We start from the raw sequence: 22628 nt of genomic DNA, 5'->3' as shown, positions 1-22628 counted from the left end.
GTGGAGCTACACAGTCAGAGGACAACGCTTCATTCTAGGCACTGTTATACCCCACAACTAGTTACCTGAGGCTGGTGTCTTTTACATGTTTAAATCAATGGGGTCACATAGAATCAGTTGGTATATATTATTAATTGTATGGTCATATTACACTGGCAGGAATATTGCTGAGGCAAAGAGAGTCAACATTATGTTAATGTGTAATGTTCACACTTGAGTACAGGATGAAGCTGCTAGTGCTAATAAACTGATACTCTTTGTTCCCATAGCATTGCCATTACTTTGGTAATGACAATACGTCCGTCCACCTCTGCACTGTTCTTTGCTGTTGTCGTGTGATAGTGTTGACTGTTTTAGTAATTGTTCAATGTTTGTTTCATAGATGTTTGGAAACTGGACATTTGGAACGCTCGTCTTCACCGTTATGGTCATTACTGTCACATTAAAGGTAAATTACACCTAAAGACAAAGGGACATGGAGCAATACCACTGGAAATTGTGGGAGCAGTATAGATTCAATATTCAATCAATCAGGAAAACAATGAAGAGTCTATATGGGCATTTACAAAAATGCCAGAATATTTGGAAGAGATTTTGCAGATATGATGTTAACAAGACGACTTATATTCAGTAGTTTACATTCCACAACTGCAAAATCCGTTTGTGTTTCAGTCTATTTCGGATCAAGCTCAATAAAATAACCTTCAATGGTCACCATGTTTGTTGATGCCTGCAACTTGGCACTTGGCACTGCTCTCTTGAGGAAGTATTGCTTAACGTCCCACAAACACAACACAAAAGGGAAGTGTGTGTATGTAGGGAAGTGATGGAGATAACGTTTTGGAAGAATTGTGTCCTTTTAATTAGCATTTACTTACATCATCACCATTTCTACTTGCTATTTGAATATGTGGATTTATAGTGTCTGTGAGGAATCTCAGTCATCCAGGTCATAGTCATCTCCAGGCTTTAGTTCTACTGCTGTAGTTTAGTACATTTCAACTTAAATCAAGCATGTCCAGTTGCCTACAGCAACCTGAAGCTTTTATAGTATAGTATTAGTTGTTTTTCAGAAAAGCAGAGACATAAATTCATCAGTCGGGTATTGGCTTTATATCATGAGGCAGACCATAATACATATTTACTGGGATGCTTGTGTCCATCCATTTAGGTGTATGAAAATAAAATAAACTGAATGCACTTGAAAACAGTTGTATTCTGTGGTGCATATTAGCTGAAACACTGGGTAACAGGTTGAAGAAGCACTCTTGGTACATTGCCAGTATGAAATACAGTGTGCTATGAGTTATGAGGATGATGTCAGTACCCATTAACAGGTGAATATTGTTTGTCACAGGTTAGGGTCAAGGTCTCTTTTACAGCACTGAGGTGGATAGCTGAAGTTTATTGATGTCCCACCAGTCCTCGCCACAATTTTTACACCCGGTTGTCCTCTCCTCCCCCTCGTCGCGATGTGTTTGTTTTTGTGTCTGTGTGTGTGTGTGTGTGTGTGTGTGTGTGTGTGTGTGTGTGTGTGTAATGACAGCTTGCTTTGGAGACTCATTTCTGGACATGGATGAACCATTTTGTGACATGGGGTTCGATTGCGTTCTACTTCATCTTCTCTCTCTTCTATGGAGGCATCATCTGGTAAGAACAGACACCTAACCAACTTGTTTTTCTGTGTACAGAACAACTGCTTTGAAAAAACCCAAAAAACACATCATTTGTAAATGGCAACATACAAGTGTAGCTTTGATATAAATGCTCAAACCCAAAATTTCCCTCTGAGGAAGTCAAGATTATGTTTACCTAAAATAATATTTTGTGCCACAAGTGTGGTATTGAGGCTGAGACAGTAGAAGGAAACGGCTGATTTAATAATTTGTGATTATGTGCAAGGTCTTAACCACTTTGACCAGTCAAGTCAACTCACAGACTGGCAGGAGCCTTCCTGATAGAATTGGACCAGGACGCAGGTCCTTTAATTGTCTGTACTTTCTGGGTTTAATTGAATCATTTTAAGTGCCAAGCTTGAACTGCTTATGTGCCTTGAATCTTCAATGACGAGGTCAAACTGAGTTGAGCCAGGCTGTTATAGCAGAGGAAACCTTTAGCTGCATCTTCACATAATAAAGCCATCTCTCACACTCAGACTGATGCCAACATACTGAGTTTTAGACAAACCAATTCATAGCTGCCTCCCATCACTGATAAGAAATAAGCAATGTACTGCTGCTGTAATTAACTATTGTTTCTTTCTCCCTTCAGGCCATTCCTCCACACCCAGGACATGTACTTTGTATTTGTGCAGCTGCTGTCCAGTGGTTCAGCCTGGTTCGCCATCATCATCATTGTCATAACCTGCCTCTTTCCTGATGTGGTGAAGAAGGTCTTCTACAGACACCTGCAGCCCACCAGCACGCAGAAGAGTCAGGTAACATAGGGCTTAGAGAAAGATTTACCGGTCTAAGAATCTCGGTTAAGCGGTGCAGCCATTCTTCTAAAGTGGATTATTCTTTCTTTGGTAAAAAAGGTCAGGTTTCAAATTGGCTGAGATTTAAAGAGGCTTGTCCAGCACTGACCTGTTTTTTTTCCAGAGGTTTCTTTGTGTTTTTCGCATGCCTTGGTGGCCTGACTCCAGTAATCACTCTTGGAGAGAACACTTCTGAAATCGTTTTAGTTTAGGTGTATACTTATTGTCTTCCATTCTGAATTCTTCCAAGGTATTCATTCTGCTGACGCTACCCTGAGAAGTCTTTACTCACATACGTAAATTACCTTTATTTTAGCCAACCATGGCTAAAATAAACAAGGTTACGTCCGTTAAATCTAGGGACCAACCTCAGAAATAGTTAGAAATAGTATGTCTTTGTCTTTTGTTAACATGTCATTGCTCATCATATTGTCCTCATCAGCTATGTGGGACTGCAGTGGCACAGGAAGTATTTAAATAGAATTAAATCTGTAGTTTGTTTCTTTATCAGCAAATGTTTAAGAGTGAAGGAAGATAGGAATGAGGCCAGATAGGTGAAGTAGAATTGTGAGATGGCATCATAATGATTAATATTGCTTAATTATTAATCATCAACCTGCCCAGGGACTACAGGTGGAAATAGGTGGAAAATAGCAATCTGCTACAACCTGGCACAATGCATATTCTCTTGTTGTACAAGATGAATGTTTTATTGTGCATTGTCCCTGTCTTAATAAAATAAATGACATTACATTACATTAATTTTTTGATAACCTAATCGAAATCAACTTCCATTTAACAATTGTTGGTGTATATGCTTTTTTTAGGTTTTACTTTTTTTTTTAAATATTGACTGCATGCCCTGGTTCAAGAGTAAAGCTAAGCAGTTAAACTTTCATTTTGTACAGTGTGTTAGATTCTGTATTTTCTTCTTGTAGTATGGAAATTAAATTTCCTGAAAGGTGACATGCACCCGTAGGCAGAAAATAAATTTAATTGTCACGGTAACCCAACTTCTCCACACAGAGAGAAAATGTTTGATGTCTTAATTTTGTTTAAATAGGTAATTTTTTTTTTCTCCCAGTCTGTGGTCACAAGTAATTCACTTCTTTACACAAACAGCTTGGTGTTACGTTCCTCACACACACACACACACACCACATGACCCCTCTCTGCAGTATGCACAAACACATACACACATAGACAAGTGCACAGTGTGCATGGTCACCTTTCAGCAGACCCGTGCTGTTATAGTATTGATTTGTCCAGCTGGAGACTATTTATGCTTTAGCCTATACTTTCATTTTTGCCAAACTCTCTTCTTGTTTCACAGAAAAAAACTGAGGTGTTTGTTGTTTCTGCTCTAACCTTTGTCCTGTTTTGTCTCTCTGGGTGTATGTGTGTGTGATTTTTACTGCAGGTTCAATATGAAATATGTTTGAATCCTTGTGTGCGTGATTATGTCTCTCTGTCTGTGTGTGTGTTTGTGTGGGGAAGCTTGTTTTCTAACCTCTCTGTGTGTTTGTATGTGTTCTTCCTCCTCTCTGCATTATGTGCTCCTGCTGTAGATGTATTCCAACCGTGTGGCAATAGGAGATGACTTCATCGCTCTGCAGCCTCTGTCCAGAGCCAAGAGCCAGCTGGGCAAAATTAGGTAGAAGAGATCAGACTGATCCAGCCCTGAGCCTAAAATTCATGAAAAATCAATCCCGATAAAACAAGTATCCCTGGAGTGCCTTATTCAAAAGCAATTGATCCATGTTATCCAATTTTGGAACGAATCTGTTTGAATTTTGAGCAGACTGCCAGCAATTCTGTCCTGTCCTTGTACGTTGAATTCATTTATCTTCCATTAGTTTAAAAATTATGTATCTTTTGGGCCCAAACTAACTTTTTTTCTCGATCATGTCCTAACATTTCAAGAAGAACAGGAAATGATTGGTATATTTAGTTGAAAAATGACCTACAGCCATGAATAAACAATTATGAAAATAGTTGCCGGTTGGCTTTTAGTCTGACAATGTAAAAAAAAAAAAGTATTTCCTTTGTCACATTTTACATAATGTTACGTACCTCTTTTTGTCACATAAACAGACACTCTTGTTTTTATGTCATACACTTTGGAGTCTTAAAAAGTATTCTCAAAAATATAGTAGATAGTATAGATGTAAACATATTTGCCAAAGTAATCTCTTCTACATGGAATTAAATGGTCATCATTGCTTTATGGAATAAGCGCTCCTGTTCATGATCACATAATCTCCTAGGTCTGGACTTGATTTATTCATACTCGGGCCTGTTTCTGACACTGGCAGTGCACTTGATGTTGTGCTGTTTGCTGTTAGTATTTGCAGTTTGGTGTTTGTTTCATGTCTGTTACTGCATGCCCTGGACAAGCCAAGCAGCATTCTCCGTGATTGGGAGCTTAGCACGAATGGGGCCTTTCGAGGTCAGAGATGATAGAGATGAATGTGACGTAAAAGCCTTTGAGCTCATGCATGTGTGACATTTTAGTTTAAGGCACAGAGAATGTGATCTCAGAGCTCCACAAACTTCAGCCACAGCATGGTACTGTCATGACTCCCACCACGGCATGAACAAAGTAATGAATGAGCAAAGGAATGAATGAATGTCAATCACAAGAGAATCCTCACTGTCTTGATTTTGATTGCTTCCCTAGCACTTATGATATTATATGATTTTGTCCTACAGAGACTCTGTTTTGGGTCTTGAGTCATAATTTAGTAAGCACAATTAGGACTATGACGTCCTGCATCTGCATTGGTCCCAAATCAGAGCACCCAGTCAGAACCACCTCCTGACAATCAGCTAATTGTCTTGTCATGCAGCCACAGGCTGGCCTGCCACACTCACTGTTATCAGACGCATGGTGCAGCCCCTCAAACCTCACATTTTCTCTGTAGCATGGTCAATGTTCTTGACGTACACTGCAGCTGAACGTCCTCAGATGGTGTCCCCGCCTGAGAACACAGACTTGTCCACCTGCATGAAATCCGCAGACCCACAGGAAGAAAAGGCTGATCACCCACTACTGCTGCATGACAGACTCCACGTGTCTGTGCTGCCTTACACAGCCACACAATGCTGTCCCGTCACAAGTAGGACAGACAGCTGTGTTATTGTCACAGCTATTTTAGAATGATGCCTTGGAGATTATGTGCTATTCTGAAGCACTTGCTTGGAAAATGAAGCACAATGTTAACAGATAATTTATAATTCCTTTATAATGGTTTTACGTTCCACTTTGTTGCCAGCTATAAATCTTACTTTTAAGCAACAAAAGTCTTAAAAATAACCCTAAAGTAAAATCAGCCCATTTCAGAGCAGATTCTACAAGTAAGTAAACATTATGACCCAAATAAATGTTGGATTTATTGCCTGAAAGACTGGCAGCTAAGTGTATATTTTAACCTATTAATAATATACATGCAGGTCCCATCCCATAAACTCTTTGAGCAGAAACAAACTGTAGACTTGCACATCATAAAAGCCTCCTTCATTAATAAAGTACCAAAGCATTTTATACTCAGTGCATTGTATTTTGCTAGACTAATGTTTGTTGACTCAGCAGAACTACACAAGACAAACTAATTGGTTACAAACGGTGTTTTAATGCTAATTTGCTGTATAAAATCAATGTGTTCATCTCTGTTGAAGGAAATCCAGTATCACTCAGTCCTATGTTCCAAATTAGATTAGACGAAATTAATCACAAGAGAACCCAGAGGGCTCTCCTGGTTCATGTTGTTTGTCGACCTTGTTGCTCTAATAGATTCAGCAGCAGGTTTATTGGTTTGGAAACTAATAGATTTGCTTTTTCTGCACTAGAAGGTTGGTTTTTCCTTTGAGACATTTTGGGACGCCTGCAGCTTCTTTCTGCTCATTTGTTACCCAGTTTTACAGCTATTTCTAGGCTGGCTGGCATTTTTGCCAGTGTGTTCAGTTGTCTCGGCTTTTTTTGACAAATTACGGCCCCCCTTCCTGTGACCTCATCAAAACGCTGAACATTTCTCAAAAACCTTTGAAGCAGTAATGAAAGGTTATCACACATTACTAATTAATATAAAGATCAGTTCTGTAGCAGTGGAATAATAGTAGGGATGTGACCTGGTGTGCAGTTACAGGAAGCAGGAAGCAGCTGTTTGCTTTCAGCTGTGTTTTTGTGAGGTCACCCCTGGAGGGCTCTAAAAAGCTGACCAAGAGTGATTTGAGAATTTATTTATTTATTTGATTTTTATAGCACACTGTAGACTGAGGGTCAGAAATTTCCTCTGTTAGGAGACTCCCTACACTCCCTGAACTTACATTGACAGACTGACCACTGGCTCACTAAATGACTAATAAATCTGCAATTTGGTAAATAAGGAGCACTGAAAAAATATCCACTGTTATTCTGGTTGTGTCGTTTTGTGCCTAAAGCTCAGAAAATGAACGCCACATTTCCACCAAGCAGAATAGTTCATTTTTGGTATTTTACTTTAAGAAGGGTAACAAAATAACCAATCCCAGTTTTTGGCACCCTTATGTTGGTCTACAATCCATTGATTGGACAACAGAGAATCATTACTTCCGTGCAACAGTAGGGAAAAATTAAACTTGTCTTCTACTTGTGATGAATAGCTTTATGCCAAAAAGAAAGAACATTCAGTTCTGGTTGTATTCCAATTTTACTCTTTATTTACTGTGTTACATTCTTCTTCTTCCTAATGGAATTTATTAGCAGGCTACACTTTGTCACGCTGGTATGTCATCACGTTAATTATGTAGCTATCAGCACCCAGCCTATACATCCAGAAATGGAATGTCAGACTACTGTGGATATTTTTGCTGTGTGACTGGTCAGTGAACAAGCTGCCTTTTACTGGTTATGTTGCGATGTTGATGTCTGACCTATCAACAGTGTACCTTGCTGACTGATGGTCGAGCTGTTTGACAAGCCAGCAGGGCTCACTGTAAGCATCTTGTGTCCTTCAGATGGAAGAGGCTGAGGGTTCAGTCGGCACAGAATATGACCCTGTTAAAGCCCTGCGGAGCCCAGGGGAGGACAATTGGCACCTGCTAGCTGCTTATCCTCCCCCTTGTACCCCTGGCCCAGACCCCTGCTCCCCTAGGTAGTACCATACATGTACTTCACTCCCATTGTCCTCCCATACTCTCACTGCCCTGGCACTATGGCCTCCATTGAGGACCAATCAACCCTCTGCACCCCCTAACAGCTGCAATCAACCATGTATGCCCTTATGCTTGATTAAAAAACCTTACACTTTGGTAATTCTCCCATGGCCTACACTGTCTTTTAATTTAAATAATGAAATAACTCCTCCTGTATGTCTGTCTGTCAGTCTCAACTCCTGTGTGAATGACACAACCATGATCAACACCATCTGTCCTTACCCTTGCATGAATACCTTAATTGTAAACCCAGATATGTAGTGACCCCGAACTCCCCCAACCATAACCTGGTCTAAATTTAGCCCTCATAGTTACTGATTAGATATGCAGTAGTTGCAGAGGTTAAAGAGAGGGAGAATGCTGTTGGCATGCTGAGTTCATTGATCATTCCCTGTGTTGTATGGTCAGCCATTAATTCCCACAATTTTTTATAGTCATTCATATTGACATCTGAATGATGTCATTATCGGCTTGCAAATGTTTTTTTAAATGTTTATTTGCATTTTTTTCTTTAACTTTTCTTTAATTTTCTTACATACAGAGTGCATTATTGTATTCTATAAAAAACCCAAAATAAATACATGTTATGCTGTTACTTAAAACTTAAACATACTCTGTAGCTGCCTTCAACAAATCAACCATGGAATGATGTATAATTTTTACTAAGGCTTCGCTATAACTGCTAAGGGAAAAAAGTCTTGGCAGACACGGTGCCATGATGTGACCAGTTTAGTTAATATTTTTCTATTGGTCGTCATTCTGTTAAAAGGCATTGATGAACAACTTTGTTCATTGTAACTGAATATTCTGTCTCTGCCTAGCACTGGCTGTGGTGACTGATTGATGCTTTAGTGTTTAATGTTTGGTTTGCTGGTTAAAGCAAAGTCATCGTGAAGTTAATGGAAAAACCAGCTGCTGTGGTCGTACCATCCTAAAAGCATGAAGGACACTTCACCAACAAATGGAAGTCTATAGCAGGATCTCTTAAAACCAAGCTGGAGTTGTGGCTTGGCTGTTGTTACTGCTTTTCTCAGTGGATGGTATGTGGAACAAACGTGTGTTTGGAGTAATTGTATTCTCCTCTGATCCTTGCACAGCAGTCACAAAAGTATATTTGCTACCTATTAGGGAGCCATGTTTACTTTGTTCCTTGTAGGTTTTAGGAACATATATTTCTCTGTATTGTTAGTATTAGCTTTTAATTTCACTGACATAATTGCATAATTGTCCAAGCAGCCAGGTTGTTAATGACCGCTCTGAGACTATATATCCTGACCTGAGCTGTCTTTTTGAGAAATTCAGCATTGAGCTGGCTAGCTTAACACCATGAATTATGTGCTTGTTTACACTCTCCTTTCCTTGAGATATAGTAACATTTTTAAGTTAATAAACTTTAGTGGAACCTTTAAATTTAATTTTAACACCCATAAAAAAGGGGCTTTGGGTGCCCCCCTGTGGAGTTGAGAACCTCTAGTTGGAAGCCTCTGATTTACAATATCACACAGAGACATTTGACACTGCCAACATATTCATTTTTGTCCTGTTTGTGTTTTCCTGTTGCCGGCCAGATAAGCAAAAGTTTGGTTTTAAGCCAACACGGTCTCCAATATCTGCTGCATTGAAAAGTACGGCAGCATCACACAGACAAATACATGGTCACGCATTTAAGCCACAGAATAGAAGAACTTTGGCTTCATTAAGGAATAGTTTCCTACAAATAAGACGATACAATACTGTGGTTTTTCACTCTAGAGTAAAATTTATCTTGAAAAACATTGGATACTTGTAGTGACAATTTTCACGTAGTAACAAACTATGGCTGATGACATGTATTCTGAGGATAATCTATAATTATGCTGTTCAGTTAAACTGTGAAAAAGGAGGGTTCAGGTTGCAGACTAACCATTGTTCAGTTCTCTCTTTGTTCTTCACTTTCACTCTTCCCTCCCTCTCCATGTCTCTCTCACTCTCCCGAGTGCTGAGTCAGATCAGTAGAGCCACCTGATCCCACAGGTTCCTAGGCAGCAACTTCATTCAGCTTTGTCTACCTATGTCAGTGAGACTACTGTAGCAGTGAGAATGTTTAGTCACTGCATAAGGACTTCTACATTAGTACAGAGACTGCATTTTGTATTCTTTTCAGTTAAATTAAAACAAATATCTGTATAGTTCTCCACAACACAGTCTAGTTTCCTATTATAAGTACATAAGGTGTCTTTGGAGGTTTGAGTATTTATATTGATAGTGATAAGTGATAAAGTAGGCTGTAAATCCAAGTTCTATATTATTTTGTATTTCTAAAACCTAGAAATGCAGTGTAATCCCAGAACATTAAATGCACTCTATGCCGCAGAGACTGTTAGACAACTCATAAAACCTAATAAAATACTGATTTGATTGCAGTGAAGCAAATTAAAAAGTTTTGCACTGGGATGTCAAGTGTCTGATCCATCAAAGATATGACAATCTGTCTGCGGCAGTTGTAGTGGAGAGACAGTCTGTCTGTAAATGAGCCCTTTGAAATCACATATAATAAAAATAAATAATGTGATTATGCTACGCTGGATGAACCTGACCCATTACGGGAAGAAAAACGTCATTCTTGTGAGCAGGTCTTTGACCCTAATATGTGTTTGGCTACCTGGATTTAAAAAATAATAATAATAATTAAAAGGAAGGCTTTTGTGGTTTTTGTCCACTTGTTTTATGATTTCCATATTTATTTGCAATATTTCAGCTCCTTATGTAGCATGTTTGAAATGTTGTCTCTGTACATTATTGTTCCGGTGACAGCATGTCTTCACCCTGCAATCATCCTTTCACTGTGACAGTCAACCTACTGTATGTTTTTCTGTCCTTTTTTCTACCTCCTCCAACTGATCACACCCTCTCTTGCTCTTCTTTTCTACCCCCTCCACCCTATCCACCTTCCTCCAGTCTCTATCAGCCCCCGCGCAGACCCTCAGCTGTGTGGAGTCCCTGTGCTGCTACCAACATGGGCAGAGCGGCTGTTCCCGCTTGGCCCACTTCGTGGAGCAAATGACAGGACAGTGTCCGGACGGTGTCAACCATTGCCAGGAGTCCAGCCGCAACAACAGGTGGGGAGGACCACGGCGAACGCTAGCAATGATTATGAAACCTGACGAGCCGTCATCACCTCTTGGTTTCAAAAATTTGAGCTGCAATAGCCCGTAATGTGGCTACAACTCAACTGTAAGTTTTCTCTTGGCCTGATTGTAGCAGGTTGAGCACACAGCTGTGGGAGAGCTGGGTTTCAGGTGGTCACGGAGGAGACGGGTTAAAGGGTGTGTGTGGTTCAGCAGAACTTTTGGCAAGCAGCTGAAGGTGGAGTTTGAGGGTGAAGATGTGTGCATCACACATCCATGAACTTTGTCAGTTTCTCTTTTCCCTCAAAGTCTGTGTTGGGAGAGTCTGGACACTTTGGTTAACCTGACAGAATGAAGTGTTTAATCTTGTATCCACAGTAGTGTACTATCTAGAATATTAGTACACCTTGTAACCAAAAAACCCTAGAGACCAGTAGATTGTGGTGCCCAGGCCATTTACAGAGCATGCAGCTGTGTATGATTGGCAGAATTTGGATCCTAGCAATTTTATTTAGGACGTTATAAAGGCATCCATCTGTAGAGCCTGACTGACTCTGGATGTTTGGGGAGCTAAAGAAGTCTGGTATTGATATACCGATATTCTTCACATTATACAATGAGATACTGTATACTGGACTACAAATGGAAATAACTTAATAGCTGAAATTGATTCAAAACAATTTCTTTAATAAGATGTTTGTGTATTTTCACAATTTCTAAATGAACCAACATCTTTTCCTTTCTTTCATGTTGGACATCATATTCAGAGACACCATATGTCTGTGTTCAGCTACTATCGGCCTATCAATATATCAGTCAGGCTCTACGGAACAGGCCTCAATATTACACTACTGTTCTATTGTGTGTAGCCCCTACATTAGGGCGTGTCTTGTCTTTCAGCTCATGTGTCTCTTGTCTTTATCATCTCTGCTATGAGCTATTGTCCTGTCTGTCTCCTCTGTTTCCCTTAAATATGTTTGTACTTCAAATTAGAGGTTGGTACCCAAATGGGACTTAGCCAGATTAGCCAGGTTTCAATGTAAACTGTAAAATCTGTGATGCACTTTAACAGATGACACCAGTGTCTCTATGTCAAATATTATGTTTTTCGTACTAGTTTTTGGTTCACTTCTGTGTTGTGCAGTAGTTCCTCTTGTTCATTGTGGGGGATTCTCCGTGTAAAATTATGCCAGACATTTGATAGCAAGGTGAATCTTACATGATGCAAACTCCAAATGTGGATGTGATGCGGGAGGCAAATTGCGTTGCTGTTGTCCTAAATGTTAGAGATGTAAATGAAGAAGAGTCTTGTTTGCTGCACCTTGACACTGATGATGAAAATTAAAAAAGTTCTTTATGACATATTTTTGGCGAGTACAGCTTAAAAGACGAGTCTGCTGAGTTCACAGTTTCCCGCTCTGCTCCGTCTGCAGTTTCAATATTATTGTGTCTTTTTACCTGGATGTGTGGGGTCATTGATTAATTGACCTGATCAGCCCTTTGTGCTGAACAATCACTCCCCTCAGAAAAGGGCTGGGGACACTCAGTATTGATCAGGTCAGTAATGAAGATGTAGCATTGTTGTCACTTGTGTGCGAGTATTTTGCAATAGATCTTGTGCAGGAAAAATGTCAGCATGTGTGTTGACTCAAGACTTTTATGTTGTGAGAGCAGACAGGTCAATGCACTCCTTTTATCCCCTCTGGACAAAAACATGCAACCTCTCACAAAAGTCGGCCAGTTCTGAGAAATACAGCTGTGTGAGTAGTTATTGCAGACACTTGTAATTTAGGTTTTCTGTAGTTTTACCAGGATTAGGCAGTGGTTAAAAAAATTAGCTCAGATGGATATTCAATTCATCCACAACATAAATCTATCTTAATTGTTGTCAGGGTCATTCCATTTCAGCAAAGTAAGCTATTCAAATCACTTCAGGGTCAAATTACCACTTAATGCATGCTTCCCTTGTTCCTGCGGGAATGACTGATTTGTTTTCCGACAGTGGCACAAAACCACCAATTAGATCATGCCGACTACAAAGCAGCAGCCACTTTGTCCTCCGAGAATATTAATTGTAAACACCAGTAAAATGCTTTGCTTTGGTGTGCTTTAAATATTAGTTTAGTCCATATTTTCTGTCCTTTCCCTCACCTTAGCTATTTACAGACATGAACTGTAAAGAATTTGGGTCCAGACATTTTCCGGGTTTGACGTTTACATACGAGGAACACGACAGGAGAATTTCCTGAATGTTCAGTCAAGAGTTGGCACCTTAGTCAAGTCCACCAGCTCGCTGTGAATTGTCTTGCTCTATTCCATGTGGAGTCACTCAGATATTTTCCTTGAATTGTTGTGTCCAGAGTGACATTTGTGGTCAGGGAAATGTCTGGACCTGAGCGCATGTCTGAAAGCAGCTTTTTTTCAGCCTGTCCAACCCTCCTATCCCTCTTCTTCACTGTCTGTGTTTCATAAAAATAAAGTAGAAACCCTTAGAGGAAGATTAAGCGAGTCCCACATTTGGCCTTAATGCTAGGAAACTGCCATAGAGGTAAGGGAATGTATCTACCCAGTCCTATATAACATGCTTACTGACTTGGGGACATTTAACAAGTATATTTACAACATATATAGAACATATACAGTTGATCTGATATTTAATGGAAGCCCACCTGTAGCTGGCTGCTCAACTTGGCCTGTTCTTGTAGCGTTGAATGCTCGCTACATCTGAATAATGTCACATGGTGACAAAGCAGGAACAGCGACAGATGTTTTCACTGGAAATGAGATAGATTCTCTTGCTCCCTCCCCTCCTAGATCAAGGAGACCACATACTAACCAGAGAGGCTTCTGGGAAGTGTAGTCTCATTGTGTGGGGGGTTCTTTGTTGTTGTTTTTGTTTATTTTTTGCTACTTCCTGTAAATATTAGTCTTTTTCTACTGGATCCTGAAGCCTTATATGTGCTTCTGAGAAGAGGCCAACATTGATGGCATTTTGGTTTTCTAACCTCGTGTGTTGATTGTTCATGTCCACCACAGGCTAGAAAACTAGGATGTCCTGACTATGTCTTGTTGCATGGCGGCTGCTGTTGCCTTTGGTATTTTGTACACAATGTATACCTGTATGTATTTGTGCCCCCCGACCATCTTTTTCTGTCCCCTGTGTCTCTCTGTGTGGTGTGTAATGTTATTCGACCTTCCACATTATTTATTCTGTGCTGTCCATGTCTCCCGTGAGCTCCGCCCTTGTTAGAAATCTGTCTGTTCTGTTCCTTTTGTTGGTTTTATGTTCCCACCGGTTCTTTGCTGAGGCATTTTGGTGTCAGAGCAAAGATGGTTTTAGCACTGAGATGTTTCAATTTGACCTCAGCCCTGGTCGACAGACGTGTAGCACATGAGAGAAACCACCATTTGAATCATCATCAGCCTTTTTAACGTCCCCGGGTTGCCCCCGTTTTCCCTTCAACCAGGTCTTAAAACGGTTGTCTTAATCATCACAGTGGGCAGTGTCAAGTTTAAGGTCATGGGAATTTCTTACAGGAAGAACAATGACATTTAGACTTTAAAGAAATGGGAAAATCAACCAGTCTAACATGAGCAATTTTCATGTCGTATCAGTACACTCACAGGATGAACTCGTACAGTCTTGTGAGGATCAGGTGAAGCAGCCAGAGAGTATGTAGAGCACGACGTTGAACCACAGTGTCTCTGCTGGTGCTTTGAGGGACAGACTCCGATCATTGGCTTGGTTTCAGCTTAGATGCGAGTCGGTGCAGTAAAGTTTGTCGTGACCTCTTACAGAAAATTCTAATGATGTTTTCTGTCTGGTCCAGCATGACGCCGTTTGGAGCAGTTCACGCGTGAATGACGAGACGTGTACTAGATCTTGTCCTTTGCTTGACATTTTCAAATCAAAGCCAGCTTGCTATGCTAACAGAAAGCGACTGTGTCCTTACTTTCTTTTTTAAAAAGGCTTTGTTGTTTTGCTGAGTAGAAATATACGGTTATTACTATAGATTTTATTCTGTATACACATGTTAAATATTTTTGGATACAAACTTTACGATGCTTATTTTTCTAGAAGTGCTGTAGGTTTTGGCTGCAGAAGATCAGAATCCTTGTTTTGGGAGTGTTTGCACACTGTGGCAAAAATGTCTATGTTTATCATGATTTATTTCTCTTTATGACACTTGTGTTGACTTATATCCATGTTTTTAAGTAGCTCAAGTCTCTTCTCATAATCTCCCACTAAAAAGAACAAACCAGGAATAAGCAGGAATAAACATGCAGTCGCCACAGCTGACTCACATGTACGGATACTTGCGTTGTAGCTCTATAGCTTCACTTTACTCAAGTTGAGACATGTTAAACTTTCTAAGCAGCAGCCAATTGAAACAAGTTATGCAAATATTCCAGCGGAGGCAGTAGCCAATTAAATCATGTGTTCATGTGTTCACCTCAAACATTACACAGCCCAAACAGAGCTGTTGGAAAAGGTTGTTATCCCCTGTTGCTGATGTTTGTTCTGTCAGATAACACCCAACAGTGTGGTGGACATGGCAAACATCACATCACCATCCCTTAAACAACATTAGCACAGGGTTCCCACAGTCCATGTAATTTGAATTTGAAAAAACCTTTCAGGGCCTTTCAAAGTTCTCAAAAATAAGTGTTGTTACGACACCACCTACTGTTTCTTGCTTAATATATGTAGACCGGGCCTCCACGTACAGAATAAACGTGGAGTCGTAAGTACTAGCAGTGATGTGGACACTGTTGTGAGATTCCAAGATCTCTGTCTCACCAAAGAAAGTTACAAAAGACTGACTTTGACCAAGATCCCAAGGACAATCACTTGTCCAGATGCAGCTCGTGCTGCAAATCAATAAAAGTGGAACGCCATTGGGTGAAAGAGCTCTTACAAGTTGCCCTCCCATTTTAAACTGTGTCAGCACATTTGGTCCTTGAATTCGAGGGATATTGGATATTTCCTGGAAAGTTCTTGAATTTGATGTCAACTAACGTGTTGGAACCCTGTTAGCACTCAAAGTAACATGCTACAAAGTTGACAATGACAGACACTGCTGACCTGCAGTAGCCTCCACTAGCCCCCGCATCAGCGCCATCCACTGTAAATTAGGTTTTTTGTTTGTTGATCAGTCTTTTAGTTCAGTGCAGGATTGGTTCCTCAAATGACCTGGCAACCTCAATTCTCCAGGGAAGAGGGCGGGTGGGTGGGGGGGGCTCAAATTACAACGATCTCCAATATTTTTAATTTGCACTAGAGCATTTAATCCAGTTAAATTGAACAATCCTGCCCTGGTAGATCCTGGACTAGTGTGAGTTAGTGAGGAGAGATTTGTGATACTCATCTCATTCATTACTAACACCATCATTACCATTACTAACTCTCCATCCCTCACTCTCCTCTGCTTCTTCCAGTCTGGTAGTGATTGTTAAGATAGTGACAGACGAACCCACTGACACTTTACACACACACACACACACACACACACACACACACTCTGCGTCAGTGTCCTAACCCTCAGTCACTGCTGCCTGTTTCCAGGTCTTGGAGTGACACGGAGAACTTCTACTCCAACGACCGCAGCATCCTGACGCTGTCACCCATCGAGGCCACGCACTGCTGACTCCCGGGGTGACTGACTGTAGCACACAGAGCTGGGCAGGCGTCATAATCGCTTCTGCCGCCATTTTATGAACTTCAGCTTTAACTCAGTTGCAGCTTGATGCACTGCAGACTCAAATGGGAATTGTCGCATTATTTGAAACCAAAGGACTTGGCTGGTTTTGCTGTAGCCTGCTTTTTCTTTTTTCCTTAATTTTTTTTTTAATATAGTAACGGTTAATGCCAGGTGGAAGCTGCAACATGAAAGGAAAATTGAAACATGAAGCGACATCTGTGGACACACGGGGTCTAGAAAAGATCCAGTCAGTGTCTCGGTAGCTGCAGTTCTCTGACTCCTGCTGCAAAACAGGACGTCCGAACTGACCTGAAAACGTTTAAGCGTTAGAAAACGGTTTTAAGAAGCCATGTCGAGTCAGGAGTGGAACTCCTCTGAACTCTGAGGTCAGACTAGAATAATGACTTTGGTCATACAACAATTTCTCGTCCTAAGTAGTTTCCACACTTGATTTTTTTTTTCCCTTGCAGCTGACCTTGCTGAAGCTCACTTTGAAGATGAATTTTCATTAGTTATCACACCACCACAAGCTCAAAGCTTTGCATCCCGACGACTGTAACAGAAACCACATCGACTTTCCTCAGCGAGGCAGTTTCACAACAGAACACCACACACGAGGATCATCAGTGTAGCATACGGACAGAAGCTTAGCAGAGTCTGGAGAACATCTCATCTGCTGGTGATAGAACTTCATGTGTCATTCAGATTGAAAGGGAGAAATCTGGACCCTTCCATCACAATCATCTCATTTCCTTCAAACAATCACCTCTATTGTTGTACCAAAGACCAAAGGATTCAGACTGGAGTGAAAAATGGGAAGAAAAAAATGTTTATTTTTGTGCCTGATTGTACAGAAGCTTATATTGTTAAGAAGATTATTATTATTGTCTGTGCTGCTTTCTCGTCATGACTGTTCAGACCTCTTGTCGCCGAGGTGCGCAGCACTGAAGGCGGTCAGAAGGGGGTCTGGTTAAAAAGCCATACATTTTCAAGAGGTTATATTATTATTGTGTGAGATAATTGAAGGTACTGTGTTACATAGACGCTGTTTCAGCCTGTGGTTACTTTGTACTTGTTCCCCTCCAACGCCTTCTCTCATTGGTGTCAGGGATATTTTTGAGGTCATAAAAGAAGTCCTAATTATATTTTAAAGAATAAAAACACATCTGTTTAAACAAAAGTAGAGATAGAGGTGACCTAGCTGATGAGGGCACCATTTTATTCTCACAAAGACAGAAATGGGTTTAATGCTGAGATACTTTTCCATTTCACGGCTGAGACACGTTGACCCAGACGGCAGAATGTCTCTATCTACGATACGGAGATAGATTTCTCAGAGATAAAGAGAAAAAGCAGAATGTTGCACAAGTCACACATATCGAGATCAACTCATCCTTTTTTGTTTTTTGCTTCTCAAATCTCTGCTCGTCTTTCGCCATATCATAATATCTCATGGTTTGTTTTTGTTTCTTTAAATGTTTTAAGTTGTTGCCCTGTGTGTTTCAGCGTGTGTGTGTGTGTGTGTACGTAGGCATGTAGGCGTGACAGCCATGTTGTGTTTGGAGGAAGTTTGGTACTTAGTTATAAGGTGCGGTGTTTCTCTATGACGTGTGTTTGTGTGTGAGCTCTCCATTCTTCCACAAAAGTCTTAAAAAGTGTTTCAAAAAATAGGAAAAACATCAGGTCAGGTGTCACACGGGAACCGTTAAAGACAACCGTTTTAAACTTGACATCCGGACAAACACACGGGAAACACTTCTGTTACACTAGGATTTTGTTTTCTTTTGAAGTTCAGTTGTATGTAAACCATTTGAAATTTTGAGTCGTTTTTTTTGTTCTTGTTTATATTTCAGTACGGTACATGTTGTTGAATCTGTTCACACAGACAATGATGTCTATTTATTATTGCTGTATGTCCCTTTTTCCTGTGTTCCACCCTTTCTTGCATATCGATATATCTGTGGGTGCTGTAGCTGGAAAATAACGCAGCAACTCCGTGAGATGTTTCTGCTTGATCTCGGTCCGTCTTCAGAACGCATGTCTAAACTCTGTATGTTTGACTTTGGAAGGCGTCGTGCGACGTCCGCGCCGACTGTGCCGTCTGTCGCTTTTCCGGGTTTTCCCGACATTTACTCAGAAAAGTAACTTTTCATTTTAACCATTTAAACCTCATGTTTGATATTAAATGTCTACTTCATGCACCCTTTTGTTATCTGGACATGTTTGTGCTTTGTCATCTTTAGGAACCACTTGAGCAGCCTGTAAAGTTGGTGATGTCATCTGGACTGAAATAATGTTTTAGGGCTGCAACTAATGAGTATTATTATTATTGTTGTCCCGATTCATCAAGTAGTCGTTTGGTCCGTGAAAAAATGTCAGAAACTGTTGAAAAATGTTGATGATATTTGTCCACAAACCAAACTAATTCAGCTGTATTGATTTTTTTGGTTCCGTGGAGCAAAGAGAACAGAAAATATTCACATTTAAGAAGCTGGAAAATCATAGAGACTTGTTTTAATTATTAAAGAAAACGCTCAAAATAATCCTTGCAGCCCTAAAATGTCTTGTTTTTTTAAAAAAACGAAAGGTGAGAAGATGCATTATGGGAAATGTAGGATTCAGCATTATTTGTGGGGGGAAAAACAATTAAATGAATAAATACAGGAGAGTCCAACTACACAGGTGAAAAAGGCTGATTCTTATAATTCCCATAATGAACAAATGCCAGTATCTTTTAACAGCTCCACACCAGGTTCATATTCCTTTAGTACAATCTGAAAATAATTTATTGACGGCTGTGACTGTTTCCCCGCACTTCATTCAGTTTTTCTCTGTTTGCAACGACTTCATCGTAAGAGGAAAAAACTATAATTCTTGTTTTCCACCTCCAGTGGAGATTTTGTCAGGGGTGAAAAATGTCCTCGCTTCAGCTTCAGTGGGAGGAAAAGTGACAAACAGTATTTTTGTTTTTTGCAGTGCAATCTCTTAATGGTCAGTGTGTGTGTGGAGTCGAGGAGAGAGATACTTACAGTGGCAGTGAAATACTGCTTCACTCTACACACAGTACAGCTACCTGGCAGAATTGTTATCCTAATGTTGTTCAAATAACCAGTAACTTAATTTTAGTCCTTTTAGTAAGCTGTAATTAGCAATGAATCTACTTAAAACACCTTAAACAATACTTAAAAACAAATAAGTCCATACAAGTTTTATTGAAAGCATAATTAAGACATTCATAAGACACTTATCAGCTTGTATTACATACTTCTACACAGATTATTTACCTTGTCATTAAAATTAGTAACAATTCTGACTAATGTGTAGTTGTAGTTCATAAATATCTTATTCTTAAGGTTTATGACGGGTATATAAACTGTTTTAAAGTTCCAATGCAGAACCTTTTTCGCCCCTTGTGGATGAGTAATTACAAATACACTGCAGTCCTGATTTGACCTGTTTGTCCCTTGTTCTTGAGCAAGACACTTAACCCCATGTTGAAGTGTGTGAATGCGTGTTAAGAGAATAGAAAAGCTCTATATAAATACAGACCATAATACCAACTCTTCTGATTTTATTCGGTAGTAATGAGTAACAAAGTTTGTTAGAGGAAATGTAGTGGAGTGAAAGTAAAAGATGCTAGAAATATAAATCACAAAGTTAAGTACAGATATGTGAATTTTGGACTTAAGTACAGTAACTAAGTATTTGTCCTGACGGTTAAAACCCACTTAAAGTGTCTTAAGCAATAATAAATGTCCTCATTATGAACTTATTGACGTTTTAAAAGCAGCTTATTAATTGTTAAACTTATTATAAGGACCTTGAACCTTTTTTCAACTACAGTATCACACAGCTGCTGTTTTATGAAGTCATAATTAAGCATGAGGCCGTGAGTCAGTCTGTGACTGCGCTGAATCATCTCCAGACCATAATGTTATCACAGACCATCAGACAGAAGAGACGGAGACAGAGGTGGGCATGTGTGATGTGTGGACGCAGCGCTGACCTCGGCTCAGGGGAGGTGACAGAGGAGACATCAACATCTGCAGTGCTGCTCCTCCTCCTGCTGCTGCTCCTGCTACTGCTGCTCCTCCTCCTCCTGCTGCTCCTCCTCCTGCTGCTGCTCCTGCTACTGCTGCTCCTCCTCCTCCTGCTGCTCCTGCTGCTGCCCCCTTGTGCTCACATACGGAAACCCAAGGTGCCCTAAATAAATGACTGTAGTAGTCAATCTGACGGTAGATTCACAGGCAACACATTTGAACAGCTATATAACATTAGACTGTGTGACAATAATAATAATAAAAAGCTGCAGAAAAATGAAAAAGAATGGACTTTATTCATTTCTAATTCTCAAGCACCAATAAAAGGGACATTTCAAAGTCATTGGCAGGAGAAAGATGGAGATATTTAGAATGAAATAAAGGAAACAGTAAAGTAAATGTATGTAATCAGATTACTGCTTTAATGTCTTAATTAAATACAGGGTTGTAACTATCCTTTTACTTTATTTATTTAAGCATGTAAAGCACTTATAGGGGCAACAGGGTTGTGCTACATAAAGAAATGTGGCCTTGACCTTGAATTATTTTCCAAATTGAATCATCTGTTCAATATTTTTCTTAATTAATTGATTACTTTGTTCCAGAAAAGGCCAGAAAATGTATTAAAAGCTATTGACCGGTGTTTTCCCAAAACTTATTCCCAAACCAAAATGATTTAGTTGTAGTGATTTATTTATTTTTTGTTGTCATATTGAGCAAAGAAAAGAGAAAATATTCACATTTCAGAAGCTGAAAAATGACTAGTTTGTCTATTAATGTCGACACTTTCTTTTTTCTAATGTCGATTTCTGTGTTTTTCCCTTCAGTAATTTGTTCCATCATAATTGCAATCAGGACCCAAATGTCACCAGAGGGATTTCCTTTAGTTTGTTTTTGCATTTGTTTGTGCAGAACCTGTTGTTTTTAATATTTTTTTATGACGCAGATGTATAAGATGAAGTGTTGCAGCAGCAGGTTTTAGGTCTGTGGTATCTCCAGAGGCAGGAAGAAAAAAAAAAGATCATTAAATATTTTACTACAGGAGATGATGATCCATCAGAAGTGCCGTCCTCCTTTAACCCGATCTCATTTCACACAGAAAGAGCTGTAAAATTCACGTCGGTAACGTTTCTCCTGCTTCCTGCAAACACTGGCTTTATTTCTGTCTTTTTCAAAAAGGGAAAACCAAGGCTTTTTCCCCCAGTGTCTCCACTCTCCACTCTGTGTCTGTGATCTTCATCTTTAAACAACGACCCTGAACTCTTCCCGTGAGCAAGAGCATTGTTGTGATGGAGGTGACGTCAGAGCAGAGATGTTCCTGGAACAACGTTTACAGAAACCTGAATTGAATTATACATCTCGTGATTAAATCTGCTTAAAATGTTGAACGTAAATTTAAAATGTCAACCCAGATCGTTCCGTGACTCAGAATCGATCAGTGGGACTCGACGCTATAGATCATGGCTTGTTCCTTCCTTTCCTGTTTCCTTCACACTCGTCCACATCACTGTCTGTCCTCCCTCCTCCTCCTCCTCCTCCTCTTGTCCATGCATCTGTCCTATATCTGATGTTTATAAAGTTCTATTTACACAATAAATGCAATTTTTTTTTAAGGAAAAACACATTTGAGTGACTTCATTTGCGTGAAAGAAGAAACAAACAACAGCAAAGGCTTGAACGTGATCCCAGGGATTAATCATGTAAAACAGTATTTTCTGGTTTCTTTGCTCCGTAGAACAAAGAAATTATTAAAACTGAACATCATCATTTCCAGGTAATTATTCAGAAATGCTACAGTAAAATAACTTACAACATTATCATACAAGTAGTTCAGACCATGTAGAGCAAGAATCAGGTGGAGTTTGTAGAAAAGGATAAAGATTTTTTGAAAAATTGCCCAAACAGTAATATCAAAACTCTAAAACTTGCCTATTTTGGCATGTTGTCATTCAGAAATGCTACAGTAAAATAATTGAAGGCTGTGAAAGTTGAAGGTCGAGAAGTTTAAAGTGACCATTGAAGGTAGGTTGCGAACTCCAAAAGGTTGTAAATATGGAAAATTTCATTTGCAATGCACTTTTTTTTTCAAAATGAATACTTTTTGCTTAAA

The 22628-nt window shown here is 39.7% G+C and overlaps 1 protein-coding gene across 5 annotated transcripts in view; it reads left to right on the top strand.

Annotated features, from left to right (window-relative positions):
* The window catches only part of atp11b (ATPase phospholipid transporting 11B), a 45912-nt gene extending 26210 nt beyond the window's left edge, over positions 1-19702 (top strand). Inside the window, exons 27-32 of one of the 5 annotated variants that reach the window (XR_009241305.1) lie at positions 383-448; positions 1547-1650; positions 2272-2437; positions 4045-4130; positions 10607-10767; positions 16343-19702. Coding sequence is in view for 4 of the 5 variants with exons in the window: in XM_058637988.1 (XP_058493971.1) it covers positions 383-448; positions 1547-1650; positions 2272-2437; positions 10607-10767; positions 16343-16424 (579 nt within the window). In the remaining variant the exon portion in view is untranslated. Of the gene's footprint in view, positions 1-382; positions 449-1546; positions 1651-2271; positions 2438-4044; positions 4131-7471; positions 7609-10606; positions 10768-16342 lie in introns of those variants that run through there. The other 4 variants (XM_058637990.1, XM_058637988.1, XM_058637989.1 and 1 more) reach the window with 4 other exon arrangements.
* The last annotated feature ends 2926 nt before the right edge of the window (positions 19703-22628 follow it).

This window comes from Solea solea, chromosome 9 (assembly GCF_958295425.1).
Source record: "Solea solea chromosome 9, fSolSol10.1, whole genome shotgun sequence".
NCBI classification, from domain to species: Eukaryota; Metazoa; Chordata; class Actinopteri; order Pleuronectiformes; family Soleidae; genus Solea; species Solea solea.
Note: the sequence above shows the minus strand (reverse complement) of the source record. Positions and strands in the feature narration are given on the sequence as shown.